Source organism: Mustela nigripes, chromosome 3, assembly GCF_022355385.1.
Source record: "Mustela nigripes isolate SB6536 chromosome 3, MUSNIG.SB6536, whole genome shotgun sequence".
In the NCBI taxonomy this organism is placed as follows: domain Eukaryota; kingdom Metazoa; phylum Chordata; class Mammalia; order Carnivora; family Mustelidae; genus Mustela; species Mustela nigripes.
In genome coordinates this window covers 86,936,038-86,949,811 of record NC_081559.1, presented here as the reverse complement: position 1 = coordinate 86,949,811, position 13,774 = coordinate 86,936,038, and the positions used below count along the sequence as shown (strand labels likewise).

Sequence of the window (13,774 nt, the reverse complement as noted above, 5' to 3'; positions counted from 1 at the left end):
AAAAAAAATGGCTTTTTCTATGGGGTCCCTTCAGTTTCTGTGTCTCAACAGGAAGCAGATGTTTCTGGCTCAAAGGGTATTTACAGAAGATGGAGACTTGACTGTAATGGAAATTCATCATGCACTCTTTCAACATGCCCAATCTGTGCTAGAATTTGGAGAATGACCATTCAAACCACGATCAGAAAACATTTTTTTGTAATAACGTTCTGTGAGAGGGCAGTCACATTTATTTGTGTATATATTTTTATGTTTTAGTGACAGGAATGGGTCATTGGAACAGATTGTATGGCCCACGTGTATTTACTTTCTGGCTCTTTACAGAAAAAGCTTGCCTTGCCCTGACTAGAAAAGGTCGCCGCTTAGGGATACTACCTACAAGGGGACAAAATGAGCATATGTAGCAAATGATCTGGTCTGGACACAAAAATCACAGGGGACATCAGTCATGATACCTCTCAGTGTTTTGATTCTCAGAGTAGTAGACTAGGGCGGTGTGGATCAAGAGGAAGGCACTGAGACACTTAACATTTTCATCCCTAAAACGCGATGGAGCCTACTCTAATGGGAGAAAGATCTTCCTGAAAAAAAGAAACAGAGACACTAAAAGAAGAGAATTTGGTGGGTGGGGAGTTATAGTCCTGAGGCATTATGACTTAACCAGAATTTGGGACCCACCAAAATGACATGTGTTAATAAAACAAAAGTTTATTTTGAAAAGGGAGAGAGTACAGTAAGCTCCTAAAGTCCTTTGTGAAAAGGCCACTGAAGTAAGAGAGAAAACCAAAAGGAATATTGAGAAATTTCAAAAGATTATGTGCAAATTGGCAACTCCTACTTAAGAGAACTATGAATGCCATCATTACTAAAATACGTATTTTGGCAGAACATCAAATCCTCAATATGCTTTAAAGAAGTTGTCAAAAGATAGAATGTTCTGGGGTGCCTAGGTGGCTCAGTCAGTTAAGCGTCTGCCTTCTGCTCAGATCAAGATCCCGGGGTCCTGGGACTGAGCCTGGCATCAGGATCCCTGCTCAGTGGGGAGTTGGCTCCATTTCCTCCCAAGAAAACAAACCATTACTGCAGTTCTGAGAGAGAGAGAGCACACTATCTACAAGTCTAGGACCTATAGGAGATAGCACACAGGTAGAGGAATGTATCTTAAGTAAAACTTGTTTGAAGGGCAGGTGAATTCATAATTTATTCTACAGAATCCAATGGTAAAATAAACTAGTTCCCAATGTTTCTTAGAGTTAGGAGGAATGAGAGATCACTAGGAGAAGGAGGATCTTTGATTTGGTGCAGTTAAAAAGACATTAATATCTTCCTAATGGCCTGGGTTACTATACTTATTTAAATAACTTAGTTCAAATTTCAGTCATGTGACATCAGTTAAAATATACAATAACGAAGTTATTGTATAAGTAGCCGGGGCTACTTATAATTTGCAGTCCCACACTGGAGGTATACAAATGGTATAGTTTTGCATTTTTAAAGAATGGAATCAAATTAGACACCTACCAGATTGGATGGAAAATCGTCATTCCTTTATTTAGGGATTTGCCTTCTCTCTTCCTAGGGGTCTGCAAATATTTGGAGGTGTGTTGGTACCCAAGGATGAGGTTTGTGAAGTAAAGATGAACTCTTTTGGTCCCCCTTACCCGAGCCTCTATGGCCAGTAGAGGGCGGGTGGCTTCCCCAGCAGCCGCCTCTCCTTCCCACCAGTCTCTTACCTGGTCCCCAAACACACCCGCAAAGCCTCTTTTGGCAGGCCTGGGATCTTCAATGGAGCCAGCTGGAGAGGATATATTCTTTGATTCTCTCAGTCCTATGGAAAGCAGTTGCATTAACTTGGTTCACAGGCTTTTCCTTCAACCCTTGGAGGCCTCTCCCTTGTTTTCTGTTAACATGCTACTCGGCTCTAGGGAAAAAGGAAAACTTTGTCCTCTACCTTTCTGAGTGCTAGGCCAAAAGTCTGTAACAAAATACAAATTAACAAGATAAAAGCATATAATTTTTATTTTAAAATACGAGTTTTACGTGAGAGGGGAGACTTCAAAAGGAAATGAAGACCCAAAGAAGCAATTAAACCTGAATTTTTAATGCTAGGTTTGATGAAGAGTTGACATTAATGGGAAAAATGTGACAAGATAACCGAGGATATGAACTGAGTGTAGTAAACTGGGGGAAACAGTTAAGGCCTATTTTCTTGCCTTCCTCTCAGTGTCTTGGAGATGAAGACGTGTAGGGAGGGCACCTCTCACATGAGGGTTTTATGACCTGCTTAGGGCATGGTGGAAAAGTCTTTCTTACACATGCAGTTTCTTAAATTCCCTCAGCTTAAAATACTCAGTATGTCAAGGTGCTATATTTTGGTTTAGTGTGTGCAGCCCTGCACCCCCAACACTGCCAAGAACAGTTTTTAATAACTTAACCATTTTTCTGGCATGAGACAAGCCGGGGCTACTTATCTGTCATGTTACACAGATCCAGTGGGACTAAGGTGGAGAGTGGTAAGCGATCTCTTTATTCTTGCGGAGTTTATAAAATACATTTTCTGGTTACTCTGTTCTGTCACATTACATAAGGCCAATTGAATTCTCACATAATACCATTTGATGGGCTTTGAGACTTTTTAAACAAACAACTTAACCAAGTTAGAGGAATGTAGTGGCAAGGGACAAGATAATTTAGTTTACAATTCTGCTTTTCTTCCATACTGAACATACTTTAAAAATGACTTTCAAAATATAAGCAGCCCTCTATGTATTTGTCTGTAAAAGCCGTGAGCAGTGAAGGAAAAAGACAAGACAATAGGAGCAGAGTCTGGGTAATTGACTCCTCATGCTGGGTCATTGATGGGGCTGACACGCACGGAACATGTTTTGTCTTCAAACATGGATTGGTTTGCTAATAAAACTGCATTTGTTGTTGTCAACAGAGTGTTGTAAGATACACAAATCACCAAAATTCTGATTTATTTGAATAAGACATAGATACAGAGAACAATCTACCTGTATATATATTAATATTATGTGTACAGAGTGAAAAAAATGTACAAATTCAATATATCTACTTCAGATATGTAAATACTCATTTAGATATTTTTTATTTACCTTATCTACAACACCATTTATTACAGAGATTTAGAATGTGCCTAGATTCTGGTAACCTGCTAGTTTGACTAGGTGGGCTGATGAAACACTTTCTATAAAAATTCCATTTCTAACTTTTTTTCTGTTACCTTCGTTTGTTTGTGATTAGGAATAGTTGCTAATTTAGATTTCCTCTTGGCACACAATAAGTAAGAGATCTCAACAAAAGTCTCTGTAAATAAAAATTTTAAAATATAAATGTGAAAGATTATTTTTCTGAAAACTTGATGTTATCCTTGGGAGGAATGATAAGTTATTTATTATCCTTATTGGTGTTAGTTATATTAATTAGTTGTACTGGATTAGCAATGCCAAATGAAAGAGGTTAATTAATTGAATAAACACTTTTTTCATTTCTTTCTGTTTCAGTTGATTTATCTTTAGTGAATAAAGATGAAAACGCCATCTATTTCTTGGGAAATTCTCTTGGCCTTCAGCCAAAAATGGTTAAAACATATCTGGAAGAAGAACTAGATAAGTGGGCCAAAATGTAAGTATTATTTCAAAATCTATCATTTGACATCTCATACGAGAACTTTATTTTTTTTTCCTCCAAATTTTTATTTTAATTCCAGTCAATGTGCTGTGCAATATTGGTTTCTGGAGTAGAATTTAGTGGTTCATCAGCACCCAGTGCTCGTCATAAAAATTGCCCTCCCTAATCCCCATCACCATGTTACCCCATCCCCCACTCACTTGCCCTCCAACAACCCTCAGTTTGTTCTCTGTAGTTAAGAATCTGTTTCTTGGTTTGCTTCTCTTTTTTTCCTCCGATGTCCATTTGTTTTGTTTCTTAAATTCCACATATGAACGAAATTATATGGTATTTCTCTGATTGTTTCACTTAGCATAATACTCTTTAGTTCCATCCACATCATTTCAAATGGCAAGATTTCATTCCTTTTGATGGCTGGGTAATATTCCATTGTATAATACACATACACACACACACACACACATCACATCTTCTTTATCCATTCATCAGTCGATGGACATTTGGGCTCTTTCCCTAACTGACTACTGTTGATAAATGCTGCTATAAACAGTTTGCATGTATCCCTTCAAATCATTAATAACCAAAAATCACACTAGGTTGCCTGTTATTTGGAAAGGAGTACAGTAGCCTCCTAGAAGTTTAGGACGTAGAGAAATCTTAGGAGTCATGTCATTCAGTGTGTTCTCATTTTATTGATGACATAAGTTAGTGACAGATTCAAAAGTAAAACTTTCAAAGTATTAGAAAAAATAGGTCCCTCCCCCAAGTTGATACATCTAAATCATACATAATCATTATATTTTATTTAGTGACTAATAAAGGAGTTAAGATTTAGAATTTAATTTTATGTTTTCATGAGTTGTTCTTGCTAAACTTCATGACACCAATTTTTATAAATAAGAAAATTAAAATAGTTGAGGGGGAGAAAAAGATTAGTGGAGCAGAAGGTACCACCTGTCCTCCCCAAACTGAATGTGCTTATTGAGAAGTTGCTCCATTTGGGCTTAGCTAAACAGGTTTCTTGTGTTTTTTATTTTAGCCATTCTGATAGGTATGAGGTAATCTCTCACTGTGGTTTTGATGTGCGTTTCCCTTATGATTAGGGATGTCGAGCACGTTTTCATGTGTCTTATTCTTAATATTTTAAATAAAATAATTAATTTTTAATAGTTAAAAGTTGGAGCAAGTTCTTGCTCCAACCACGCAAGAATCTGAAATCTTAAATCCTTTTTTTTCTCCATCATTTCTGTTCACTTTCACTCTTCCGCCTAAGAAACTCCCCACATTCCCTGCTTCTCTGTACCCCTGCAGACTGTCCCTAATCCCAACCCTTTCAACCCTGCTGATAGTCTCTCCCCAGCTGCCCATTGTATTAATAATCACTGCTGGGGGATAGGCAGTTGAGAGGTATCTGTTTTCATTAGCTTCATATTCTCAACCATATTATAAATCCCTTTAGGAAAATAACTTAATTTTATGTGCTTTTATCATTCCTCAGTAGTTACTAATAAAGCTGGAACTGGAAATATTTAAGAAAAACTTTTAACTATTAAAAATTAATTATTTTATTTAAAATATTAAAAATAAGACACATGAAAACGTGCTCGACATCCCTAATCATAAGGGAAACGCACATCAAAACCACAGTGAGAGATTACCTCATACCTATCAGAATGGCTAAAATAAAAAACACAAGAAATACCAAATGTTGGCAAGAATGTGGAGAGAAAGGACCACTGTGTAACTGATGCTGGGAATGCAAACTGATGCAGCTTCTGTGGAAAACAGTATGTACATTCCTCAAGAAATTAAAAATAGAGCTACCATGTGATCTAGCAGTTCCACTCCTGGATACTTGCCCAGACAAAACAAAAGCACTAATTCGAAAAGGTGTATGCACATCTGTGTTTATTGCAGCATGTTGTACAATAGCCAAGATACAGAACCAACCCACGTGTCCATCCACAGATCAATAGAGAAGATGTGGGGTGTATGTATATATATGCACATGTATTACTCAGCCATAAAAAAGAATGGAATCTTGCCATCTGCAACAGCATGGATGAATCTAGATAGTGTAATGCTAAGTGAAATAAGTCAGTCAGAGAAAGTTAAGTACCATGATTCCACTCATTTCTGGAACTTAAGAAACAAAACAAATGGACAAAGAGAAAAAAAGGAGGCCAAAAAAAAAGACTCAACTAGAGAGAGCAACACACTGATGGCTACCAGAGGGGAGGTGGTAGGGGGTGGAGAAAAGGTGAAGGGGATTAAGAGTACACTGCATAGTGAGTACAGAGGAATGCATAGAACTGTTGCATCACTATAGTGTACACCTGAAACAGGTGAACTCGATATGTCCATTTTGCTTGAATTTTTAAAAAAAGAAAAAAAATAGTAAAAATGAGTAGAAATAGTTTAAAAATATGTCCTGAATATTAAAATCTGAAAATAGACACAAGGAGGAAGCCAAACCCGAAGGTCAGAAAAACATGAATGCAGGAAAATGAAACTAAATCAGATAAGAACTCTGAACAAGACATTTGGCTCTTATTCAAACTCCAAATGTCTTCTAATTCTTCGGTTTTCATGCCTCTGGTCTTTCATATTGGGAATAGTACCTCTTTTAAGGTTTATTTTACATTGACTGTGCTAATGATTACTACCACAGGCATTAGATTACACTGCAAAGTTGTTAATTTCAGTGGTTAAGAATATAAATTTGTACCTCAATGCAAAAATCATAGAGGTTTATATAATTTATTAAGCCTGTTATAACTGTATCTGCATAACTTGCATGCATAAATTGAAAAATAAATATCAGCACATTTGGAAGCATTTTGCACTAGCAGGTTTTAGTGTTTAAAAAATGAGGGTCATACTTAATAAAAATGGTTAATATTCATTTTTGGCCTTAATATAAAAGAGAGCAGAGAATTAGATTGAATTTGAACTTTAGAGTGTGTCCTTGCCTTTTGGATATTCATTCAGCAAGGCTGTGCATTTTTATCCTTTAGGCATTTAAAAAGGATGCCCTGCTATCTTATTCATCTCTTTGTGATTACCTTGGTTTGTTAGACCGGTTGATTATTTTTGAGACTTTAAAGTTATATTCCAGGAGAGTGCCTCTCTGTCATAACACCCTTCTATTGTTGTTAACTTCCAATTTTACATTTTACCTTGTGACAATAGAAAATTAGAGAATCTTAATGCCTTCTACTGATTTTTCATTAGACAAATGATTCAGTAAAGAGGTGCATGTTAATGCTTCAGGCAATGTAAACTACATTTAAAAGATTCTGAGAAAAAGATCAGAGAGCTTCTAGTTAGTTTTATTTTATCTTTGCTTAGTTTTATTTAGTCTTCGTGCTCTCAGTGGTGGTGGGCCCAGTCAGTGTCACACCCCTGTCTCCTTGTTGATGTCAGTGGTGTTTGAGGGACAAGGTCAGAATCATGGGGTTCTATCCCACTGTCCATCTTTGATCTCAAAAGGGTTTGTTCATTATTTCTTTGGTCCTAAATTGTTAGCTGAAATTTTTTTCTCTGGCCTTTTCCAGCTAAGGTTCTGTTGGGAGGAAAACTTCCTCTATCAGTTTACATCCTATTCATTGAGGGCCTGTGGATTCATCGATAAGAGATAGCTAACCCAAGTTTCTTTCATGGGCATGCAGAAGTACTCTACAAAAAAGTGATTCACTCAATCACTAAGGGTAAGGGTTTATATACCAGTTTAACCCCCTTTGGGCAGTTTTAGCGCTTCAGTCGGAAGTATAGAAAGTTCTATTGGGCCTTTTCATTCTGATAATAATGGGCATATCTTTCCTGGCTGGAAGCTCCCCAAGAGGGAGATGGCTGGCATCTGAATTTGCACCTCCTGGTGTTGAGTCACTTTCCATCTGTGAGTGGGCTAATGGCAGCTGTATTTTCAGAAGAGTCTCCTTAAGTCAAGGAGTGTTTCTTTCTTAGGCCGCTGGCTGTTCACATGCTTTTAGTTTAAAGTAATAATCTTGCCACTGTGGAAGGGCTGTTGTTCCCTTGACTTCCCTTTCTGAATATTGCTTTTGTTTTTGTGCTAAATATCCTCTCACATGTTTGGTTTGCTTCTAGATGCAGGGCCTCCCATTTTTGTGGTGAGCGTTCCTGATTACCTGTCCTCTTCACCTTCTCCAGCCCCATGTCTGCCCTACCTCTTAGCTGATAACCAAATCAGGCCAGTGCCTTTCTCTCTTCTTAACCAGTGGAAGATTTTGAGAAGGACTGAGTCCAAGAGAGCTACACAGTTAATAAATACACCAATGCAAACTGAAGTGAATTGCTTAACAGGAAAAAAAATTAGAAATTCATAATCTTGACAGTAACATAAAAATCAGACTATCCTTTGACTAAGTTAGATATTTTTCTGGGATATTGATAACAAGTCTGACTGGCCATCCAAGCCATGTAAAGTAAGAACTACCACTTGGCTCATGGCTGTTAATGTCCTTGTCTCTATCTTTTATGTCCTATCACAGCCATACTACCTACCTATCTACAAAATAAACTGTTACTGACCATAGGGTAGCCTGATTTTAGAATTCATACAGCTACCAACTTTGATTACTTACGCTAGAGGAAAGTCAAGAACAGAGGCATACTTAGAAATATTTTTGGTGCTTAATGATTTCTTCTAAACCTTTTTAACTTATTTAAGACAGAGCAATGAAAATAAAGCACTTCTGTGGGTTTTTAAATGCTTATTATTGTTATCTTGCAACTGTGTGGTTTCTTAAGTAGATTACTTCACTTGGAAGAATTAAATTTGAGCAATAACAATATTTCGATTTTTTGACATTCTGAAATAGAAAAATGTCATGGTGATTTGACTCATTTGATATATAATAGTTAATTACCAGCCAAATGAGGTTATAACACTCAGAAATAACATTAATAGGGGTCTGTGAGTTTGCCAGAATTTTTTTAGAACATTTAATACTACATATTTATATATTATGGATTTATTAGTGGCCCAGATTATTTAAAAAAAAATAACATGGACTAATAATCACATGGGAAAGATGGGCTAGAAGAGGAAGATACCTCCATTCTGAAGAGCACATTGTAAGCTGAGAAGCGTATATCATGTCCCTAAGATACAACCACAATATTTTAGGTCTTCTGTGTGTCTTATCTATTTGATAAATGGTTTTCTTTCTTTTCATAGGAGCAAAAACTTGACCGAGTTGTGTCTTTATAGGGATGTTTTTAAGCCCTATGTGACTTTAGGTAGGCTTACTTAATGAGAAAATAGCCCACTGAATTACATGTTAGGAACAAGCTACATGGTTAGCGGGCAGCAACTGACTTGATGGCAGTGTGTGTGTGGGCAGGCGTGCTCTTACGCTCTTGAGACACCGCTGTCTCATTCAGTTGATGTTTTTCTTTAAAAAACAAAGTGTATTCGGGCGCCTGGGTGGCTCAGTGGGTTAAAGCCTCTGCTTTCAGCTCAGGTCATGATCCCAGGATCCTGGGATCGAGCCCCACATTGGGCTCTCTGCTCAGTGGGGAGCCTGCTTCCTCCTCTCTCTCTACCTGCCTCTCTGACTACTTGTGATCTTTCTCTGTCAAATATTTAAAAGTGTATTCTGGGAAGAAAAAATGCTCCCTCTACCCCCCCCAATTCAACAACTGACCTATAAAATAAACTGACAAGACATAGATTAACAAGAATTAATAATTACTCCTTATTAATTATTAATATTATGAGCATGAGGGCTTCCTGGGGGGGGAGTGATTACAAAAAAAAAAAAAGAAATCCTTGAGATTTGAGAACTTACATGTCATCTTGATAGGGGTAGGGGAGGAGGATATAGGCCACTTTAAAAGGAGAATAAATGATTTTTAGAAAGGATAAAAAGCACTTTGAAGATGTGATGGTTTGTGACAAAATCTTCTGGGTGTGGTCTCGACTCTGGGCTCCTCTCTGGGGACAGGAGTCAATCTTCTGTGGTTGACGAAATTGCTGAGGGAGGGATTGATGGTAGTTGAGTTCCTTTGAAGGACCCGTCTTTAGGCAGATGGGAAAATTCTGAGGAAACATCCCTATATGTGCTGTTTTTCAGATGCCTTCAGCTCAAGATAATCTTTATGCTAAACAGGCAAATTTTGCCGCACCGCCTTTCAGTATGAATAAGAAAGTATGACATGTTAAAGATTTTCCTAGAGATGTAGGAAAATGTAGGTGGCTAATCACCAATTGGGTCACAGATTTAAAAAAAAAAAAAAAAAAGTGGTGGTCTTAAGGAATCTGAGATGTCTTATTTGTTTCCTTATGGCGGAGTGGGGGTGGGGATGCGAGGAGGAAGAAGCTTTAGAAGCCTGGCTACTACTTATTTTGTAGGATGGTTAAAGTAGAGTCCTCTTTCAAAGAGGATCCTCTATTAACTTCCTAATTTGATTTTACATCCTGAAATCTAATTTCGTGAGCAGATAGCCCTCCCTAGACATCTCAGAGAACACCCCACTTGGGGGAATGATTAATGCCACAGCCATAAGGGAACTGTCTGCCAGGCTCTTTTCTTTTGCAGCACTGGAAAAGAAGTTTGCAACTACGTTGCAAGTATGTTGGGCAGTTGTGAATGAGAGCAATGTAATCTTTCTTAACTCTGATACCTATGTTTAAAACTGCACTGTCATCTACATCAAGCCTTTATAAAGACAGGCCACTTTAGTTGGCGTTTATTGGGGTAACAACTTCCTAAATACATTTCACTACCCTAGGCTTAGTAGCCTACAAAAAGGAAAGAAGCAGACTGTGTGTGTGTGTGTGATATTTTAAAGGTGGGGGGAGATGCCAGAATTGCAGGAAGAAACATACTCTTAAAGATTATTACCATGGTGTCTACCAGAGTGAGAAGTAGGTGGCCTGCTAGTCTGAGACATAAATTCTCTGAGGCAGAACATAGAATTTTACTACCTAAATGTAATAAGATGTATTGTGCTATCAGCAAGGCCAGGAGCTCTGTGTGATTAAAATAAAAAAGGATCCAAGTATCTGCCTTTAACTACCATTTAATGATAATGATTTTTGTCTTTAGCATTTATATTGGAAGTCAAGAAAGAGGCAAGCTGCAGGCTATCTAATAATAATATGAATAATAATCACTGGCGATTGCCCTTCTCTTCCTCCTTAGCTCTTATAGTTGCTGCTTATTCACAGAGAAAGTCCTTTTCCTTCATCTCAGTTTATACAGTAATCAAAATATTAGTTTAAAAATTGCATTGTACCCCACATGCCCATGCTGTAGATTTACAGTAGGGCAAAGTCAGAAAGGGGTGCTATGGGCCAATCTCTTTTACATGTTATCTTTCTTATTTTTCACATTCATCCTTTCAGGTACATATTGCCACCCCTTTACTTTTATTTTTACAGGCTTTATTAGCTTATAATACATGTAGTCTCATAACCAGTGGTGACCTGGAATTGGCTCAGACCAGCAATGAAAGCCAGTCATTAAATATTGAGGATTTTAGTTAATGCCAGGAAATGGACCACAGGGGATATTCACATCATGAAAATCAACAAAGGCTAAAAACAGGGCTCCATTCATCCTATTACCCCACTACTCTCTTGGGGAGAGAAAATTATTTTCCCCAGACCAGACCCTTCTGAGTTCTTAGCTGAGACCCTTGTAATAAAAGACAGCTTAGCAGGAGGAGAAAAAATGCACAAGTTATTAGGATGCATAGTCCTTGTACACATGGGAGACAAAACGTGGGGGAGAAGGGACCTCCACCCACCCTCCCAATGATGACTTAGAATTCAGGCTTAAATCCTATCTGAATAAGGAAAGGAGAGGAGGATGTAGGCCACTTAGGGGAGAACATGTGATTTTTAGGAAAGGTGGCAGAGCCCTTAGAAGAATAGATAAAAGATAGGATAGGTTGTGACAAAGCCAGTCTGAGTGTGGTGTTGACTTCTGGTCTCTTCTCCCGTGACAAGACTCAATCTTTCCTGGTTGATGAAACTCCTGGAGAGGTGATTTTATGGCTACTGAGTTCCTTTTGAAAAATCTCTCTTCAAGCAGATAGGGGAGTTCAGAGAGACCTTCTCACTGCACTTGCTGTTTTTCAAGTGCCTATAACTCAAGATAATCAGTCTACCACAGCAACATATTTTGGGGTGACATTCTGCTACCCTTCACCTCTAAGAGCAAGTTTACCACTCACTCCTGCCGGTTACTGAATTTCAGAGTATAGATTAAAGCACAGTTTGCACTATGCAGAAAATACAGGCTCATTCCTTTCTCCAGCTTCAGGGAGTTTTTGAATTCCTAGGGAATTAAGAATTAATTCTGGGCTTCCTGCCACAAGTGTGCCCCCGCACGTTTAGTCCCTCCCACCTTGATTCTTTGTTTCAGTTTCTTCTTCCATATTTCAAATGTATTTCCTTCCTCATTTAATGAAAACTTCTTGAGAATGGAAATTCTTTTACCTATTCTGTGTTTTGCCATTTATGCCTGCCGAGACCCTTACTAGAATAATAAAATTGAGCTAGAATACGGTAGATGAAATTGCCAGAAAATAGGTAAAGCTGTAATGTTGGCTTTGATTATTGCCAAGTTTATTTGTCTACTTAAAATGTCATCACAAATATAGTCACATTTTATACACTTTGACTTGGTGTACAGATTATAACTATGTTTAAAAACCAAATTTATAAGAATTTTAATTTCTAGCCTCAAAGAATAGTAGCCATGTTTTACTATAGATAGTACTGTGTGCTACAGGTATACAAGTATAATGTTCAAAGAGTCTTAATTTTCAAAATAAGGAAGAAAAAAAATAACATCTTAGGTTTTAAAATAGAGATAAAGAAAAATAAAGAAATAGTCAGTCTCTGTTACCCTCCAACAAAAAGGAAATTAGAGAAATTAAGCAATGACAAGTTAAAAAGGTAGAGTCCTCAAGTATTACTTTTGGTTCTAAAGAAGCATGATTTTATATAATTACTAAAACATTACAAAGACTCATTTATAAATGAGTAGTTGCTAACGCTGATGTATGAAAAATTACACACACACACACACACACACACACACATACAAACAAACAAACCTAATAGAGTTTATGCCCCTTCTCAATTTCAGGGGAGCTTATGGTCATGACCTAGGAAAACGTCCTTGGATTACAGGAGATGAGACTATTGTAGGCCTTATGAATGACATTGTAGGTAAGTACAAAATGGATTTTTCCCAAAGGAATCATAAAAGCATTATCATTTGGATATAAACCTGGATTATAAAGTCAAAATCTTATTGAAGAACATCCTGGTTTTCTATTTTTACCTGTAACAGTAAAGAAAGAATGAACATACTATTAATTGAGACTTGAAGGCTATAGGGAACATAACTGGGTTATTTGGCACAAAAATAAAATATTTAATTATGTTTTCTTGCATATTTTAAAACTAATGTGTACTCCCCAATAAAGAGCACATGTATTGTGTTTATTTATAATTAAACTTATTTTTTTTAGGATTTTTTTATTTATATATTTGACCGAGATCACAAGTAGGCAGAGAGGCAGCCGGGGTGGGGGGGGAAGCAGGCTCCCCACTGAGCAGAGAGCCCCACGAAGGCTGATCCCAGAACCTTGAGATCATGACCCAAGCCGAAGGCAGAGGCTTAACCCACTGAGCCACCCAGGCACCCCAAACTGATTTCCTAAAATTCAACTTAAATGAATTTTATAACATTTCATTATATGATAGACACTAACCTTTACGTGCTAAAATCCTAAAACACCAATCAGGTTTTGGCTCATTTCAATTTAATCCACAGTGACTAATTCTAAAATTAAGCTGAGAATTGTTGGAAATAATATGGTTTTTGATATTCTTTGGTTTATAATGTGTTTTCTAAAGTGAGTTATATATACTCTAGGTAGAATTTAAGATAGTTGGGCGCCTGGGTGGCTCAGTGGGTTAAGCCGCTGCCTTCGGCTCAGGTCATGATCTCAGGGTCCTGGGATGGAGTCCCGCATCGGGCTCTCTGCTCAGCAGGGAGCCTGCTTCCTCCTCTCTCTCTGCCTGCCTCTCTGACTACTTGTGATTTCTCTCTGTCAAATAAATCAATAAAATCTTTAA

At 37.5% G+C, this 13,774-nt stretch overlaps 1 protein-coding gene across 7 annotated transcripts in view; it reads left to right on the top strand.

Moving 5' to 3' along the window:
- The window catches only part of KYNU (kynureninase), a 133,354-nt gene that overhangs the window by 41,381 nt on the left and 78,199 nt on the right, over positions 1-13,774 (top strand). For all 7 annotated transcript variants that reach the window (XM_059394358.1, XM_059394355.1, XM_059394356.1 and 4 more), the window contains 2 exons: positions 3,525-3,645; positions 12,777-12,859. In XM_059394358.1, coding sequence (XP_059250341.1) covers positions 3,525-3,645; positions 12,777-12,859 — 204 coding nt within the window. The remainder of the gene's footprint in view (positions 1-3,524; positions 3,646-12,776; positions 12,860-13,774) is intronic.